The sequence below is a fragment of the Oncorhynchus nerka genome, linkage group LG4 (assembly GCF_034236695.1).
Source record: "Oncorhynchus nerka isolate Pitt River linkage group LG4, Oner_Uvic_2.0, whole genome shotgun sequence".
Taxonomy (NCBI): Eukaryota; Metazoa; Chordata; class Actinopteri; order Salmoniformes; family Salmonidae; genus Oncorhynchus; species Oncorhynchus nerka.
Genome location: NC_088399.1, coordinates 77,179,330 through 77,196,913, shown reverse-complemented (window position 1 = coordinate 77,196,913; position 17,584 = coordinate 77,179,330). Strand labels below are relative to the sequence as shown.

General features: G+C 45.2%; 1 protein-coding gene across 3 annotated transcripts in view; it reads left to right on the top strand.

The window, feature by feature from the left end:
* Nucleotides 1-650: 650 nt before the first annotated feature.
* The window catches only part of snx13 (sorting nexin 13), a 59,267-nt gene continuing 42,333 nt past the window's right edge, over nucleotides 651-17,584 (top strand). For 2 of the 3 annotated variants that reach the window (XM_065017895.1, XM_065017894.1), the window contains exons 1-10: nucleotides 651-800; nucleotides 13,999-14,111; nucleotides 14,289-14,391; nucleotides 14,504-14,593; nucleotides 15,276-15,397; nucleotides 15,480-15,601; nucleotides 15,736-15,840; nucleotides 16,701-16,789; nucleotides 17,089-17,172; nucleotides 17,329-17,467. In XM_065017895.1, coding sequence (XP_064873967.1) covers nucleotides 750-800; nucleotides 13,999-14,111; nucleotides 14,289-14,391; nucleotides 14,504-14,593; nucleotides 15,276-15,397; nucleotides 15,480-15,601; nucleotides 15,736-15,840; nucleotides 16,701-16,789; nucleotides 17,089-17,172; nucleotides 17,329-17,467 — 1,018 coding nt within the window. In that variant the 5' untranslated portion in view covers nucleotides 651-749. The remainder of the gene's footprint in view (nucleotides 801-13,998; nucleotides 14,112-14,288; nucleotides 14,392-14,503; nucleotides 14,594-15,275; nucleotides 15,398-15,479; nucleotides 15,602-15,735; nucleotides 15,841-16,700; nucleotides 16,790-17,088; nucleotides 17,173-17,328; nucleotides 17,468-17,584) is intronic. The other variant, XM_065017896.1, reaches the window with a different exon arrangement.

The window sequence follows — 17,584 nt, the reverse complement described above, 5'->3', positions numbered from 1 at the left end:
TTACTACATTTTCATATGTAGCTGTCCTGTATGCAGTCCATCAAACAATGTTGTGGGCCCGCCTATCTGCAAAACAGTAGCAGACATTCTATTTTCCCACGGAATATAACATACAATCATAAATGTTGATTATGTGTTTCAGAGAAAGTATTTGGCTCAGTCGCAATTGTTAAGTAGTAGATGAGAATGTTTGTAGATTCAACAACACCCAGTCACGGGTGTGTTGCTTGCATCATAACCCTTTTCAGCCAATGAGAGAGCGACGTCGAGAAAAGGGGTGCCGGAGACGTAAAGCTTGTGCAACATGGCGACTCTCCGAAGAGACTACGGAGAGTGGAGATACAACCGCTTTTAAACCAGAAAATCCATATATTTGTGCCTTGTACAATGTGGCGGGTTTAGCCCAAGCTACGACATCTACAACATTGTAAACGATGTTTGCAGAGGTAAGTTCATACTCGCTTCAAGGCGAGTCTATAGTTTGTTTTCCGCGCTGGGCAGTGACAGCGTTGAGTGACAGCAGCCAAACAGCTAGCCTAACCGTTTAGCATCCGACCACAGGTAAACATTGGACGATGAGCACCGACAGGCTTGTCTGTTTTGAAAAAAAAAAAAAAAACCTTGCTCTGTCAGTTAGTCCAGGATTAGATAGCTAATACGATGAGCTGAAGTTATCCTTGGTGACAATACCGTGCTGGAATAAGCTCTCTGGCTAGGTGGAATAACCAACGTTATGCGTTTACATTATTATGAGTAACGACGTTGCTAACAGGAGAATCTCTTCAGCTCAACTGATTCAGGTGAGAATGGAATGGGCGCGTCCCAAAGTAGTTATTAACTAGCTGGCTAGTTAGCTGGTGGCTAGCCCATTCAATAGTACATTCTTGGGCTAGGTGGCTAGCAACATCGATGTCAATTGCCCCATTTGCTTCCTAGCAATATAACTTAGCCTGCTAAATACTAGTAACGTTAGCTAACTTTAGTAATGTTAATCAGTAACGTTAGATAATGTTATAGCACAACCTTATCAGAGTTAGCTAACTAGCTATGTGTCTTTCTGATTTGACATTTAACCAACTTACTAGCTATCTAAGTAGTTAAGTTACTTGTTACTGTTTTGCCCTGTTCTGTGTGTAACATTAGCCATTTTGATGTTGGCCAGCTACATTTTGGTAAATACGTGACGTTTAGTCTGCCTGCCCCATCATTACATTATCTGGCTTACACCTGGAACTGTCACCAGTCAAGTTGCTTGTACCTTCTGTCATAAAATCTGTTATGTAGGCTAGCTATGTGTTCCAATTATGCCTATGCGGCTGCAACTACATTTCCTATGGTATTTAATTTAGCTAGCTAGCTACATGCAAAGTAGCTACAGTTCTCATCAAAGGGGTAATAAGTAAGAGTTTCTATCCAGCCCCACTTCCTGTTCCTTTAAATGGGGCTAGTCAAGTTTCTATCCAGATCAGACCGGTGTCTGAAATGGATGTGTAAATGACTGCCTGTCATGTGGAATTGGGAGTTGTGTTCGTTCAGCAGTACTTCTCATTCATCTAATCTGTATTGTCTAAACTGACAGTGTTTTCCATTCCAAGGGTTTTATCTAAAGATAATGCTCTACTCCCATTGAGCCTGGTCTGTTTGACTAGACTACTTACCGGTAATGTAGTTATAACTGCTTATAAAGCAACTCTCTATATAGGCCCCTACAGTTCTCTGGTAACTAGGCCTACCCACCAGGTAAATATCCAACAGTTTTACCTTAGTATCAAGGCCCTTCCTATGTTGGAGACCTATGGTGTGTGTGTCTCTGCCCGGTGTGGTAGGCCTAATCTATGTTAGACTATATCTCCTAGGTTTCTGCAGGGAGAGGTATTTTATAGCGCTACTGCTTATAGTAAGTCACTCTCCTAATATGTATGTATGTATGTATGTATGTATGTATGTATGTATGTATAACTAGGCAAGTCAGTACAAAACAAATTCTTATTTACAATGATGGCCTACCGGGGAACAGTGGGTTATAACTGCCTTGTTCAGGGGCAGTTCAACGACAGATTTTTACCTTGTCATCTCGGGGATTCGATCCAGCAACCTTTCATTTAATGGCCCAATGCTCTAAATAGTAGTCTACCTGCTGCCCCCTAACTCTGATTACTATCAGGTCTATATGACCTCACTGGGGTAAGTTTAAGTTGTGGCTGACATGGCACATTGTCTCCAGTTAATCTGGGATGTTATGGAAGAAAGAGGGCATTGTGTTGTGCTAGATATCACACCCAAGTATAAAACAGCATTCTTGTCTCTAACCTTTAGAGTTAACCAGTCACAACCTGAACACAACCTGGAGCACAGTAGCCAGCCTGACTGAAGGGAGTTGGCTGTTGTGGTGTAACTGGTCTTACAGTGTAATATGCACCCTCAAGGATATGTGTTTCTCTCACAGCTAAATCTCATTAGTATGTCTTAATCAAGGCTTAGTGACAGCGAGGCGTCAGTCCATCAGAACTGCTCCGCCACGCACACACGCGCAGCCTGCATCAGTCTAAGGTCACCCTAATAGGGAACTTTAACTGGCCCAGGTCACAGTGCAGTTCTATGGGAGCAGAAGGAGCACGGAGCCCAGTATCCATCATACTGAGGCCTCCCAGCCCTGCTCAGCCCTGCTCAGCCCAGCTCCCTCACTCCCCTCTGGGAGCTCCACTCACTTTCTCAGAGGAGAGCTTTTTAATGTTCTGAGCTAATCCCTCAATTACTAACCCCTCACTCATTAAATCCTAACCCCTCACCCAATGTCAGTAACTCCTGACTGTCTTGGAGGCCAAGGGGGCTGTGCTGCTGACAAAGTTGAAACATGCATTCGCTAACCCCTGACCTCTTAGCCAGAAAAGGACTGGCCACCCCTCAGAGCCTGATTCCTCTCTAGGTTTCTTACTACTTTCCTGGCTTTCCAGGGAGTCTTTCATAGCCACTGTGCTTCTGTATCGGCATTGCTTGCTGATTGGGGTTTTAGGCTGGGTATCTGTATTAGAGGTCGACGATTAATCGAAATGGCCTATTAATTAGGGCCGATTTCAAGTTTTCATAACAATCGGAGATCGGTATATTTGGACACCGATTTGGCCGATTTATTTTTATTTTTTTACACCTTTATTTAACTAGGCAAGTCAGTTAAGAAGGCATTCTTATTTTCAATGACGGCCTAGGAACGGTGGGTTAACTGCCTTGTTCAGGGGCAGATTTTTACCTTGTCAGCTCAGGGATTCAATCTTGCAACCTTACAGTTAACTAGTCCAACGCTCTAACCACCTGCCTCTCATTGCACTCCACGAGGAGCCTGCCTGTTACGCGAATGCAGTAAGCCAAGGTACGTTGCTAGCTAGCATTAAACTTATAAAAATCAATCAATCAATCAATCATAATCACTAGTTAACTACACATGGTTGATGATATTACTAGTTTATCTAGCTTGTCCTGCGTTGCATATAATCGATGCGGTACGTATCGTTGCTCCAATGTGTACCTAACCATAAACATCAAGGCCTTTCTTAAAATCAATACACAGAAGTATATATTTTTAAACCTGCATATTTAGCTAAAAGAAATCCAGGTTAGCAGGCGATATTAACCTGGTGAAATTGTGTCACTTCTCTTGCGTTCATTGCACACAGAGTCAGTGTAAATGCAACAGTTTGGGCCGCCTAATTTGCCAGAATTTTACGTAATTATGACATAACATTGAAGGTTGTGCAATGTAACAGCAATATTTAGACTTATGGATGCCACCCGTTAAATAAAATACGGAACGGTTCCGTATTTCACTGAAAGAATAAACGTCTTGTTTTCGAGATGATAGTTTCCGGATTCGACCATATTAATGACCTAAGGCTCGTATTTCTGTGTGTTATCATGTTATAACTAAGTCTATGATTTGATAGAGCAGTCTGACTGAGCGATGGTAGGCACCAGGAGGCTCGTAAGCATTCATTCAAACAGCACTTTCGTGCGTTTGCCAGCAGCTGTTTATGACTTCAAGCCTATCAACTCCCGAGATTAGAATGGTGTAACCGATGTGCCATGGCCAGCTAGTTAGCGGGGTGAGTAGTTGTTCCCCTTGCTCTGCGTGGGTAACGCTGCTTCGAGGGTGGCTGTTGTCGATGTGTTCCTAGTTCGAGCCCAGGTAGGAGCGAGGAGAGGGACGGAAGCTATACTGTTACACTGGCAATACTAAAGTGCCTGTAAGAACATCCAATAGTCAAAGGTATATGAAATACAAATCGTATAGAGAGAAATAGTCCTATAATTCCTATAATAACTACAACCTAAAACTTCTTACCTGGGAATATTGAAGACTCATGTTAAAAGGAACCACCAGCTTTCATATGTTCTCATGTTCTGAACAAGGAACTTAAACGTTAGCTTTCTTACATGGCACATATTGCACTTTTACTTTCTTCTCCAACACTTTGTTTTTGCATTATTTAAACCAAATTGAACATGTTTCATTATTTATTTGAGGCTAAATTTATTTTATTGACATGTTATATTAAGTTAAAATAAGTGTTCATTCAGTATTGTTGTAATTGTCATTATTACAAATACATTTTTTTTATTTAAATAAATCGGCCGATTAATCGGTATCGGCTTTTTAAAATTGGTCCTCCAATAATCGGTATCGGCGTTGAAAAATCGTAATCGGTCGACCTCTAATCTGTATAGCAGTTTGTGACAACTGCTGGTGTAAAAAGAACTTCATAAAATACATTTGATTGATTACCCCCTAACCCCTCAGTCACTACCATTGGTCACAGGGGCTGTGGCAAGGAAGGGAAGTGAAACCTGTATGCCTGCCTCACTGACATACCGGGCATGGGGTGACTTCATGTGGCAGGGAGTTGTGCAATGTCCTACAACTGATTTTGTTTTTTAGGGAGTTTACAAGGAATGCTTTGTGCTGCTTCAGTCTGGAACCCTCAGCTCTTGTATGGAACCCTCAGCTCTTGTATGGAACCCTCAGCTCTTGTCCTGTGATAGTTTGTGTTTGTGAACACCTGCGTCATCCTCTCCAGTCTCCACTAGTCTGTAGTCTGGTACAGTAGTATACTGGGGAGTGGAGGCTCTCTAAGTCAGTGGAGGAGTGGATCAGCTAGAGCAGTCTGTAAGTAGTAGAAGTTAACCCTGTAGTGGTTTAATAAGCCCTGTCATCCTCTAGCTCAGGGTTTGTTAAACTATGGGTCGGGAGCCAAAGTGGGCCCTGGGCACTTGAGGTGGGTTGCGAGTTATGAGAATACACCTAGATTTGCACACTATTTCTTCTTAATTTGGGTCATTGGAGGACGATTAGGGTCCCAGGAGGACTGTCGGGTTGAATGATGGACATTATACAGTGGAGTGTATGAGAGACAGGACAGCCAGGCATGACTACAGGCAGCTATAGGGCAGACTTTTCGCAGCTGTCTGAGGCTATGGTGGGCAGAGAGGAGTTTTATTAAAACGTCTGAGCCCTTTCTGTTGGAATGGTTTTCCTGAACCTTCTTGCTACTGTACATTATCACAGAAGACAAGCATAATTTGTGACGAGTTGTTTTGTTGTGGCTGGTGAGCTGTGGTTTTGTATTCTCTCCCACTAGTCCCTCTCTGTCTGTCTGTAGCCATATCATAACTTGGCCTACCTGTCTGTCCCTATATTCAGACAGTGATTGTTCTGTGGCGGCTCCACTGTGACGCTGGTGCTCTGATAACCCTAGCCCAGGCCCGCTCATATGGGCCCTCTAACACCATTACGTGTGTGTGTGTGTGTGTCGAGTCAAGGACGTCTGCTAGCAGCCACGCACCTCGTGAATAAGGAGAGGCCTCCTTATCCCTGCTGTTGTTAGTAGTATAAAGACCCTGATTGACTGAATACCAGGCGGGTCTAACAATCAAGAGTGTTTGCGGTATGTTCATTCCTCTGTTAGGGTGTCTGAGTAACATTCTGTAGGTTGTGTCTCTGATGATACTTGGCTAGTATGCTGCTTCTCACCAGAGCTAGTCTAGGGAAGAATTTGCGATTTAGCCTGAAATATAGGCCTAGCTGTGACAGCCCATCCTCTTAGCCACTGTGGTATACGTATGGTACAGTGCAAGCTAATGTTTCTAAATTCCCCTGTTTGTAATAATGTAATGCAGTAGTCAGTCAGTGCCATGTGTTATTATTTGGCCATGATGACTTTGTTGTTTACTCTCAGGTGAATGTGTTAGCAGCAAGGGACTGACAAGCCTGTTTCATTATGTGAGCGAGGGGAAACGGTATGTGTGTGTATTGTGCACTTGTACAATGTGCGACTTTGCACGCACGCGCGTGTGTTTGTGATATAAAGTTGTGTAAGGGATAGCCAGGCTCTATCCAGCGTGGTTGATTGGAACAGATGGTGTATGTTAAATCTGTGTAAGCTGGAATGATTCAGAGTATACTGCTGCTAGCTCCTGCCTAGTGTGACGCTTATAGCTGTAATACTGCTGTACTACTCAACACCATCACCCTGACCCCTGGAAAGGTCACGACATATCCCGTGTGTGTGTCGTTATAGCTGTAATACTGCTGCAGTACTCAACACCACCATCAGCTTTTACACAGAAGTGTGAGTGTCCTGACCTCTGGAAATGTGCTCTCCCCTCAATCTTAGCTAGCTAATTAGTTATACTGTATCTAAATTAAATCTGGTGACATAACAATGATGACAAAAGCTTTTCCTAGGGCGGCAACAACAACTGCCCGAGTTACACCAGGAACGCACAATCCCTCCATCAGTGCTCAAACTGTCCTCAACAGGCTGAGAGAGGCTGGACTGAGGGCTTGTAGGACTGTTGTAAGACAGGTCCTCACCGGCAACAACGTCGCCTTTGGGCACAAACCCACCGTTGCTGGACCAGACAGGACTGGCAAAAAGTGCTCTTCACTGACACGTCGCGGATTGGTCTCACCAGGGGTGATGGTCGGATTTGTGTTTATCGTTGAAAGAATGAGCGTTACACCGAGGCCTGTACTCTGGAGTGGGGTCGATTTGGAGGTGGAGGGTCCGTCATGGTCTGGGGCAGTGTGTCACAGCATCATCGGACTGAGCTTGTTGTCATTGCAGGCCATCTCAACGCTGTGCGTTACAGGGAAGACATCCTCCTCCCTCATGTGGTACCCTTCCTGCAGGCTCATCCTGACATGACCCTACAGCATGACAATGCCACCAGCCATACTGCTCATTCTGTGCATGATTTCCTGCAAGACAGAAATGTCAATATTCTGCCATGGCCAGCGACAAGCCCGGATCTCAATCCCATTGAGCACGTCTGGGACCTGTTGGATCGGAGGGTGAGGGCTAGGGTCATCCCCCCCCCCCCCCCCCCGAAATGTCCGGGAACTTGCAGGTGCCTTGGTGGAAGAGTGAGGTAACATCTCACAGCATGAACTGGCAAATATGGTGCAGTCCATGATGAGGAGATGCACTGCAGTACTTAATGCAGCTGGTGGCCACACCAGATACTGACGGTTACTTTTGGACCCCCCCTTTGTTCAGGGACACATTATTCCATTTCTGTTAGTCACATGTCTGTAGAACTTGTTCAGTTTATGTCTGTTGTTGAATCTTGTTATGTTCATACAAATATATACACATGCTAAGTTTGCTGAAAAAAAACGCAGTTGACAGTGAGAGGACGTTTCTTTTTTGCTGAGTTTCTTTATAAACCTTCCTCCTGTATTGATGGATCTCTTCCCTCAGCCACTTTATCTATCTAATGTAGATGACCTGAGCTGATAGACAGACCGCTCACAGTGTTATCCTGATCACTATCAGGCTCTTCAGTGAGAGGGATCAGCAGCAGGGTGGCTCTACAGCAGTGGTTCTTAACCTGGGTTCGATCGAACCCCAGGGGTTCGGTGAGTCAGTCTCAGGGGTTCGGCGGAGGTCAAGACACACATCCGACTCATATGATTTGTGATGACACGCCCTGCTTGGCCATCATTGGCTGCAGGATCACGCTACAACGCTTGGCCTATCTGTGCTGCAGGGAATTTGGTGTGCCCAGTAGTCGACTTGTGACTGTCGTGATGGTATGTCTTGTGATTTCTTTCTTAATATTTGAATCCCTTCATACTTACTATGTCGAGCAAAAAAAGAAAGTGGTCGGACGAATATGTACAATATGGGTTCACATGTATAACGGAACGTGATGGGAGTCAGCGTCCTAACTGCATGATTTGCAATGCCAAGTTGAGTAATTCTAGTCTAGTACCGGCAAAACTAAGAACACTTCCTTAAGCTGCATGGAGATGGAAAATACAAGAACACAACGCTCGCTGAATTCAAGGTGAAGAGAGCCAGATTCGATGTAACAGCTACTCTGCCTGTTCTCGGCTTTGTACCCATCAACAAACTGATCCTCACAGCATCGTACGAAGTTGCTTACCTGATCGCAAAGCAGGGCAAACCACACACCATTGGTGAAACACTCATAAAACCAGCTGTGTTGAAAATGGCGAATATCATGCTGGGAAAAGAGGCTGAAGTTAAGTTATCCCAAATTCCTCTTTCAAATGACACCATCAGCGACAGAATAGAGGACATGAGCAAAGACATCTTGGCTCAAGTAGTTGCAGATCTGATTTCAAGCCCGGCAAAATTCTGCCTTCAACTCGAAGAGACCACAGACGTTTCCAATCTAAGCCAGCTTGCTGTATTCGTGCGCTATGTGAAAGACGACATGATAAAGGAAGATGTTTTATTTTGTAAGCCTCTTACAACAACAACTAAGGCAGCCGATGTGAAGAAACTTGTGGATGACTTCTTCAAAGACAATCTTTCGTGGGATATGGTTTCTGCAGTTTGTTCGGACGGAGCTCCAGTCATGCTGGGAAGAAAGTCTGGTTTTGGTGCGCTAGTGAAAGCCGATGTACCACACATCATTGTTACGCATTGTATTCAGCACAGGCATGCGTTGGCAACAAAACTGGCAGAAGTATTAAATATTGTAGTGGAATGTGTGAACTATGTGCCAACTAGTGCTCTGAGGCACCGCATCTTCAGTGAGCTGTGTAAAGAAATGGGCTCTGAATTCGAGGTACTTCTATACCATTCTAACGTTCGGTGGTGTCCCGGGGACAGGTGCTGAATCGTGTTTTTGCCGTGCGTGTGGAATTAGCCCTGTTTTTGCAAAAGCACCAACATTGTCATGCAGATTGCTACAAAAATGAGTTCATTCTCATTTTAGCTTACATGGCTGATATCTTCGCAGCTCTCAATCATCTCAATCAAAAGATGCAGGGCGGTGGAGTCAACATCATTGAAGCGGAGGAAAACCTGAAGGCTTTTCAAAAAAAGCTACCGTTATGGAAACGACGAACAGAGAACGATAACTTCGCAAACTTTCCCCTGCTGGACGACTGTGTAAGTAAGATCGAAGATGTATCTGGAATCGGAGACATTTCTGTACCTGCGGAACTGAAGCAAGCAATTGTCACACACTTAGATGAGCTTCCAAAGTCTCTCGACGGATACTTCCCTACAAGAGAGTCATATCCAGCATGGGTGAGACAGCCGTTCACGTTTAGTGTTGAGACAACAGATGTCAATGATGAATACCTCGATGAAATCATTGAAATTCAGCAGAGCCAGGTTCAACAGCAACTCTTCAGAACAACAACGCTTTCAACATTTTGGTGTCAACAAATGGTAACGTACCCTGTTATTGCTAAGAAAGCTCTTGAGATTTTCATACTGTTTGTTACAACATATCTTTGCGAGCAATCCTTTGAGGATGCTGGACATAAAAACGAAGAAAAGGAACAGACTTTGTTGCGAAAATGACATGAGAGTTGCACTTGCCAAGGGGAAGCCACGCATTTCTGAACTGGTCTCTGAAAGGCAACAGCAGAAGTCACACTGATTTGCAGTAAATATTCATTATTATGTTTTTGTTTTTGTGTGAAAATCATGTTTTGATGATTTTGTTCTTTGAACACAGTGATGTTGACGCACGGTTCATTTTGTGCACCAGTAAAATATATACCTATGTTTTGAATTTGAAAAAAAATCATAATTTATTTTTCCAATTAAGGGTTCGGTGAATGCGCATATGAAACTGGTGGGGTTCAGTACCTCCAAGGTTAAGAACCACTGCTCTACAGTGAGAGGGATCAGCAGCAGGGTGGCTCTACAGTGGGAGGGATCAGCAGCAGGGTGGCTCTACAGTGGGAGGGATCAGCAGCAGGGTGGCTCTACAGTGAGAGGGATCAGCAGCAGGGTGGCTCTACAGTGGGAGGGATCAACAGCAGGGTGGCTCTACAGTGGGAGGGATCAGCAGCAGGGTGGCTCTACAGTGGAAGGGATCAGCAGCAGGGTGGCTCTACAGTGGGAGGGATCAGCAGCAGGGTGGCTCTACAGTGGGAGGGATCAGCAGCAGGGTGGCTCTACAGTGGGAGGGATCAGCAGCAGTGGGAGGGATCAGCAGCAGGGTGGCTCTACAGTGGGAGGGATCAGCAGCAGGGTGGCTCTACAGTGGGAGGGATCAGCAGCAGGGTGGCTCTACAGTGGGAGGGATCAGCAGCAGGGTGGCTCTACAGTGAGAGGGATCAGCAGCAGGGTGGCTCTACAGTGGGAGGGATCAGCAGCAGGGTGGCTCTACAGTGGGAGGGATCAGCAGCAGGGTGGCTCTACAGTGGGAGGGATCAGCAGCAGGGTGGCTCTACAGTGGGAGGGATCAGCAGCAGGGTGGCTCTGACTCAGATCATGGACAGATCACTTTCTATTTGTTTATTCCCCTGGGGTCCTCCTTTCTTTCACACAATACTTTATAGCAGAGCTCTCTGAACCTGTTCCTGGAGACCTACCGTCCCAGGGCTCAACGCTGAACTTTTTTACAAGGAGCATGTGTGCCCCAAAGTTGAAAATAAATAAATGTAGGACCACAGTGAAAAGTATTTTTAGATATTAAAGCTAGAATCCTTAATTTTTCTAGGCACTCTGATGCTCCTTAATAAAATTGTCAGGTCGCTGGGCCTCCCGAGTGGCGCAGAGGTCTAAGGCACTGCAGTGCTTGAGCCGTCACTACAGACTAAGGTTCGATCCCGGGCCGTGTCGCAGCTGTCCGCGACCAGGAGACCCATGAGGCGACACACAATTGACCCAGCGTTGTCCGGTTTAGGGGAAGGTTTGGTCAGCCGGGATGTCCTTTACCCATGGCCTGTGTGAACAGTACACTTCCCTTCAGTAGCCTGTCTGTGATAACTATGGGAAAATCTCAATTGCATACTCCTAGCATCCTCTCTCCTCCAAACCCATTTGATGAGAAGGCCAGAGGCTCTGACCCCCCCCCCAAACCCATTGGAGGGGAAGGTCAGAGGGGCGGTGCCTCTGGCCTTCTCATCCAATGGGTTTTGAGGACTGAGGATGCTAGGAGTATGCAATTGAGATTCTCCCCATGGCCTAATTCTCCCTTCCTTCCTGCATCTGGAGTGCCTGCTTCCTCTAGTGACACACACACACACACACACACACACACACAGTACCATTCTCACCTCACCTATTGCGATTTTCCTTCCTGCACCTGGAGTGCTACATTCCACCTGAGTGCCCCCTCTGTGACTGCCACACTCCTGTGGGTGGACACACACCTGCCTCACCCATATCACTTCACCTAGCACTCCTGGAAACTTTAGCTCTCACAGCAAACATGTGAAGAATGTAAACAAAACAAATGAACTGTGATCTAGACCCTGGTAGACAATCGTCATGCAAAATAGATTCCGGACCAGCTTTAGCTGTTAGCCTGGCTGTCTTTCAAGTAGCCTGAAGAATCCCTCAATGTAGGCTAATGACCTGTGGTAATGAATAAACCCGTTGTATCTTGTTCGCCTGTGGGATGTGTGCCAGTGTTGGCTGGAGACTGGGTTACGTACAGAGTCTGCTAGCATAAGCTTGCTAGTGTTAGCCTGCATTTAGGCTGTGTGAGACTAAAGGATGCAGTGAGAAAGCTAGCATAGCATTAGCAGTTAGCTTGTAAGCATGAAACTGGGTCACCGGTAGCTAAGCGACTTAACTCCAACATATGTCTTCTACAGAGGTCCAATGCAGCCGCTTAAAAAAATCTCAATATCAAATCATTTCTGGGTAACAATTAAGTACATTACAGTGATTGTTTTAAATTAAAATGATCAAAAAGTAACAAAATAGCTTCTTAGCAAAGAGCAATTTCTCAAGCAAGAATTTTGCTAGGTCTGTCTGGGAGTGGTCTGATTGGGGAGGGGGAAACTGAACTAGCAGATATTGGTAGAGAGATTTGGAACTCTTTCTTATTGGTCTATTAACTAGTCACCAGGCAGGCCAAAACTCCATCCCACCAAAACAGGCTCAAATTTCAGGCAGACTTTTCAAACAGCTCTTACACTAAAAGGGCATTATCATAATTGTCACAATTTCACAGTATTCTTCCAACCTGTGTGGAAATATACATATAAAAAAACACTGGCAAATCATGTTTTTTGACTGCATTGGTCCTTTAAGTTGTGATGCGCCCAGAATAGTGTGCTCCAGTACTGGTAAAAATGTCCATTATTTTTATGCTTACCTTGTATCTGTTTGTCTGTAACTGCAAGCTTTTCTTTGGGTGCTGAAATCTGTAGTAGTCTGTCAAATTGCGCCCTGTATTCCACTGTTTTCCAATGAAGTAGGAAGTTAGCGACTTCAAACATGCAGTAACTCAATACTTATAAAAGATATACAATTATTTAATGCTTACTGTGCACCTGTGCTTGTCCTGATTGCTATAGAGTTGTCAGTTTTGAATCCATAGTTTTTGATAAATAGCCTTCTCTGTTTCCCCTGACAAATCAAAAATGGGGTCCTCCTCCTCGTCTGCTAACAGAGGTTGCTTAAAATGTTACTTTTGTCAAAAACTATGGATTTCAGCACCCGAAGTAAAGCTTGCAGTTACACAGGACAAACCTAGAGAAGGAAAACATTAAATAATGGACAGCTTTACAATTATTGACTGATAGTGACTCGATGTAGTTGGCGGTAGATTCTTCTGGGCGAATCACAACTTCTCTCCGTAGAAGACATTATGCAAGTGTACAAAACATTAGCAACACCTGCTCTTTTCATGACATAGACTGCCCAGGTGAATCCAGGTGAAAGCTATGATCCCTTATTGATGTCACATGTTAAATCCACTTCAATCAGTGTCGATGAAGGGGAGGAGACAGGTTAAAGAAGGATTTTTAAGCCTTGACACAATTGAGACACGGATTGTGTGTGTGCCTGTGTGTGTGTGCCTGTGTGTGTGTGCGTGTGCCTGTGTGTGCGCGCCATTTCAGTGGGTGAATAGGCAAGACAAGATATTTAAGTGCCTTTGAACAGGGTGTGGTAGTAGGTGCCAGGCACACCGGTTTGATTGTGTCAAGAACTGCAACACTGCTGGGTTTTTCACACTAAACAGTTTCCTGGGCCAGCTACCCTGTGGAAGGCTTTCGATGCCTTGTAGAGTCTATGCCCTGACAAATTACAAGTGCTAGCATTAGCAGTTAGTTTGCTAGCTGTAGGCTGTGTGAGATCGGGTTAGGATGCAGTGAGAGAGCTAGCGATGTTAGCAGTGAGGTCAGCAGTTAGTTTATCTTTTTCCTGCTCTGACAATAACAGGTAACCTGAGGATGAGAAACTCTCTCCCTCTCACTTTCTCTCGATCTGACTTTCTGTAGTGTTTTATATTTTATTCAACTCGGCAAGTCAGTTAAGAACAAATTGTTATTTACAATGACGGCCTTCCCCGGCCAAACCTGGACGACGCTGGGCTAATTGTGCGCCGCCCAATGGGACTCCCAATCACGGCCGGATGTAATATAGCCTGGATTTGAACCAGGGGCTGTAGTGACGCCTCTTGCACTGAGATGAAGTGCATTAGGCTGCCACAGTTAATATGTGAAATTAGGTGGGTGATTGCTATACGTTAACCCCCTCCCTCCCCCTCCAGGCCAGTCTGTCTGTGTGGGGATGGGGGGGTCTAGGAGTGGTGCTGTTCCTCATCACTTTTGGACCCTTCGCTATCTTCTACCTGGCCTTCTATATCTGCTGCGTTGTAGGCGGGTAAGTGTGTAAAACCTGTTTGAAGTTAAATCCTTTATAGATGTGTTTATGTGAAATGATCTATCCCAGCTTTCAATAGGTTTTTACTGAGATTACTAATGAATCTGGTTTACCTGTCTTCTTCCTCTTCTCCTCCTCCCCCTTCCACTCTTCTCCCTCTCTCCTCTCCTCCTCCAGTGGTTTTGCGGTCACTCTGTTGTTTGGGAAGACCAACTCAGAGAGACATCTTGAGAAGTGTGAACACTCCTACCTGCCAGCCACACAAACGGGTATACTGAAGGTAGGGATGCACACACTCACCAACACACACTCACACAAATGACTCTCTCTCCATTCCCCCTCCATCTTTCTTTATCTCTCTCTCCCCCCCTCTCTTTCTCCCCCCCCCCCAGACGTTGGATGAGATGAGGTTGGAGCAGAAGCCTATAAAGATAGACAGGAGACTGACTGGCTCCAACTACATAGACGAGCCTCTTCAACAGGTAAGTAACAGATGGATGAAGGATGGGCAAGTGAAAACAAACGGAGAGGGAGCACAGTGCTGACACACAGCCTGATGACACAGATACTTTCTGCTTACTGGGCTCTGTCTATACAACTGTGATTGAAGCCAAGTCACTAGTTTTAGTCTGCAACTATCTCAATGCAGACATTTATGTCTCTGTAGCAAAGGGGTGTGTTTGAATTTCTGCCTGTCTTAGTGGATGTTTATGTACGTGTCTGTGTTGAACATAACAGAGATATTCCCTCTGTTAGTCCTAGAGAATGATAGCTGTGACTGAAATGTGTCCACTAAAGGGCTAGTTAGTTGCTATAGCAGCCAGATAAAGTGAGGACATGTCTTTAAGTAACCTAATTAGATCATGACCTGCCTGGATCAGCAGCCCCACTGTCTCTCTGCAGACGTGTGTGTGTGTGTGTGTGTGTGTGTGTGTGTGTGTGTGTGTGTGTGTGTGTGTGTGTGTGTGTGTGTGTGTGTGTGTGTGTGTGTGTGTGTGTGTGTGTGTGTGTGTGTGTGTGTGTGTGCGCGCGCGCGTGTGAGGTCCTGCGTGGTTTATCTCCCTCTTGTGTTCTCTATGGCCACTGTGGGTTTAATGAAAATGGACTTCTCACCTACAATAATGACTGTCCAGTTTCTCTCACTCACACTCTCTCCCTCTCCAGGTCATCCAGTTTGCATTGAGAGATTATATTCAGTATTGGTATTACACTCTGAGTGAGGATGAGTCTTTCCTGCTGGAAATCAGACAGACTGTCCAGAACGCTTTGGTCCAGTTCTCTACACGGTAACATTCTATTACTGCTATATTACTGGTGATTTACTGCTCTTCCTTACTTCTCTATAACTACTGTGTTATTATTATACAGGTCTAAAGAGGTGGACTGGCAGCCTTATTTCACCACCAGACTGGTGGATGACTTCGCTACTCACCTCCGAGTCTTCAGAAAGGCCCAGGACAGACTGGAGCGCAGGGATGACAATAAACAGAGTAGGAATACACATCCACCGACAGACAGGCGCTCTCTCTCTGACATGATGATGATTGTGGTGATGTTGATGGTGTTAATTGTGGTAATGACAATTGTGTTGATGAAGGTGATGCTTGTGGTGATGTGTTTCTAGGGGACTTGTCGGAGGAGATGGTGGAGTCATTTTTTGAGGCGGAGGTAGAGATGGAGAGGAGCGTCTGCAGAGACGTGGTCTGCACCTCCCTGAAGGATGAAGAAGGTAGACACACACACACTTTCCATTCGAACGAGGAAGGTTCACACGCTGAACCTCAACAAGGAAGTTAAAGCAACTTTGTGTGTGTATACACAGAGTGTACAAAACATTAAGAACACCTGCTCTTTCCATGACATAGACTGACCAGGTGAATCCAGGTGGAAGCTGTTATCACTTATTGATGTTACCTGTTAACTTCAGTCAGTGTAGATGAGGAGACGGGTTAAATAAGGATTTTAAAGCCTTGAGACAATTGAGACATGGATTGTGTATGTGTGCCATTCAGAGGGTGAATGAGCAAGACAAAATATGTAAGTGCCTTTGAACGGGGTCTGGTAGTAGGTGCCAGGCACACTGGTTTGTTTTTCATGCTCAACCATTTCCCGCGTGTATCAAGAATGGTCCACCACCCAAAGGACATCCAGCCAACTTGACACGCTGTGGGAAGCATTGGAGTCAATATGGGCCAGCATCCCTGTGGAATATTTTCAACCCCTTGTAGAATCCATACCCGACAAATTGAGTCTGTTCTGAGGGCAAAGGGGGGTGCAACTCAATATTAGGAAGGTGTTCCTAATGTTTGGTATACTCGGTGTACATCATAATGTTGACATTCAGGTACTGACGTCTCTGTGTCAGGGTTCCTGAGGGACTTGTGTGAGGTGCTGACGTCTCTGTGTGTGTCTCTGTGTCAGGGTTCCTGAGGGACTTCTGTGAGGTGCTGACGTCTCTGTGTGTGTCTCTGTGTCAGGGTTCCTGAGGGACTTCTGTGAGGTGCTGACGTCTCTGTGTGTGTCTCTGTGTCAGGGTTCCTGAGGGACTTCTGTGAGGTGCTGACGTCTCTGTGTGTGTCTCTGTGTCAGGGTTCCTGAGGGACTTGTGTGAGGTGCTGCTCTACCTTTTACTACCTCCTGGAGACTTCCACAACAAGAACATGAGATACTTCCTCAGGGTGAGACACACACACAAAAGCAGACACGCACACACACAAAAGCAGACATGCACAAGACAAGCACACACTCACACTGTGACACAAACACCAACATGAAATTGAGTGTGATGTGTGGTCCTGAGTGGCTCACTCAGTAGAGCATGGCGCTTGCAACACCAAGGGTTGCGCGTTCGATACCCGCTGGGGCCACCCATACATTCATGCGTGCATAGATAATGATGTAAGTGGATAAAAGCCGTCTACTAAATGGCATGAAGTAATATTTTATGTGATGTAATTTGATTGTGTCCATGTCCCAGGAGATTCTGGCGCGAGGCGTTCTCCTTCCTCTGGTCAACCAGCTGAGTGATCCTGATTACATCAACCAGTTTGTTATCTGGATGGTCAGTATCAGTAATCACGTTGATAATCAATATCGTTATTGGAATCTTTTATCAATATTACCACTTCATCAACCAGTTGTAGAAGGTTAGTAGAGATCAATAACTTTTATCAATACAACTGATATAAATGTTATATAAACGCGTGTATGTGTGTAGATCCGGGACTCTAGCTGTAACTACGAGGCGTTTATGAACATCTTGAAGCTGACAGACAAAGTGTCTGAGCTGGAGGCTGTTAAAGACAAGGCCCTGGAGGAACTACAGTACCTACGATCACTGGACACCGCAGGAGATGGTACACACACACACACACACACACACACACACACACACACAGACATGCATGACGCCACACTTTTACCATGAAGTAAACTCAGCAAAAAAAGAAATGTCCCTTTTTCAGGACCCTGTC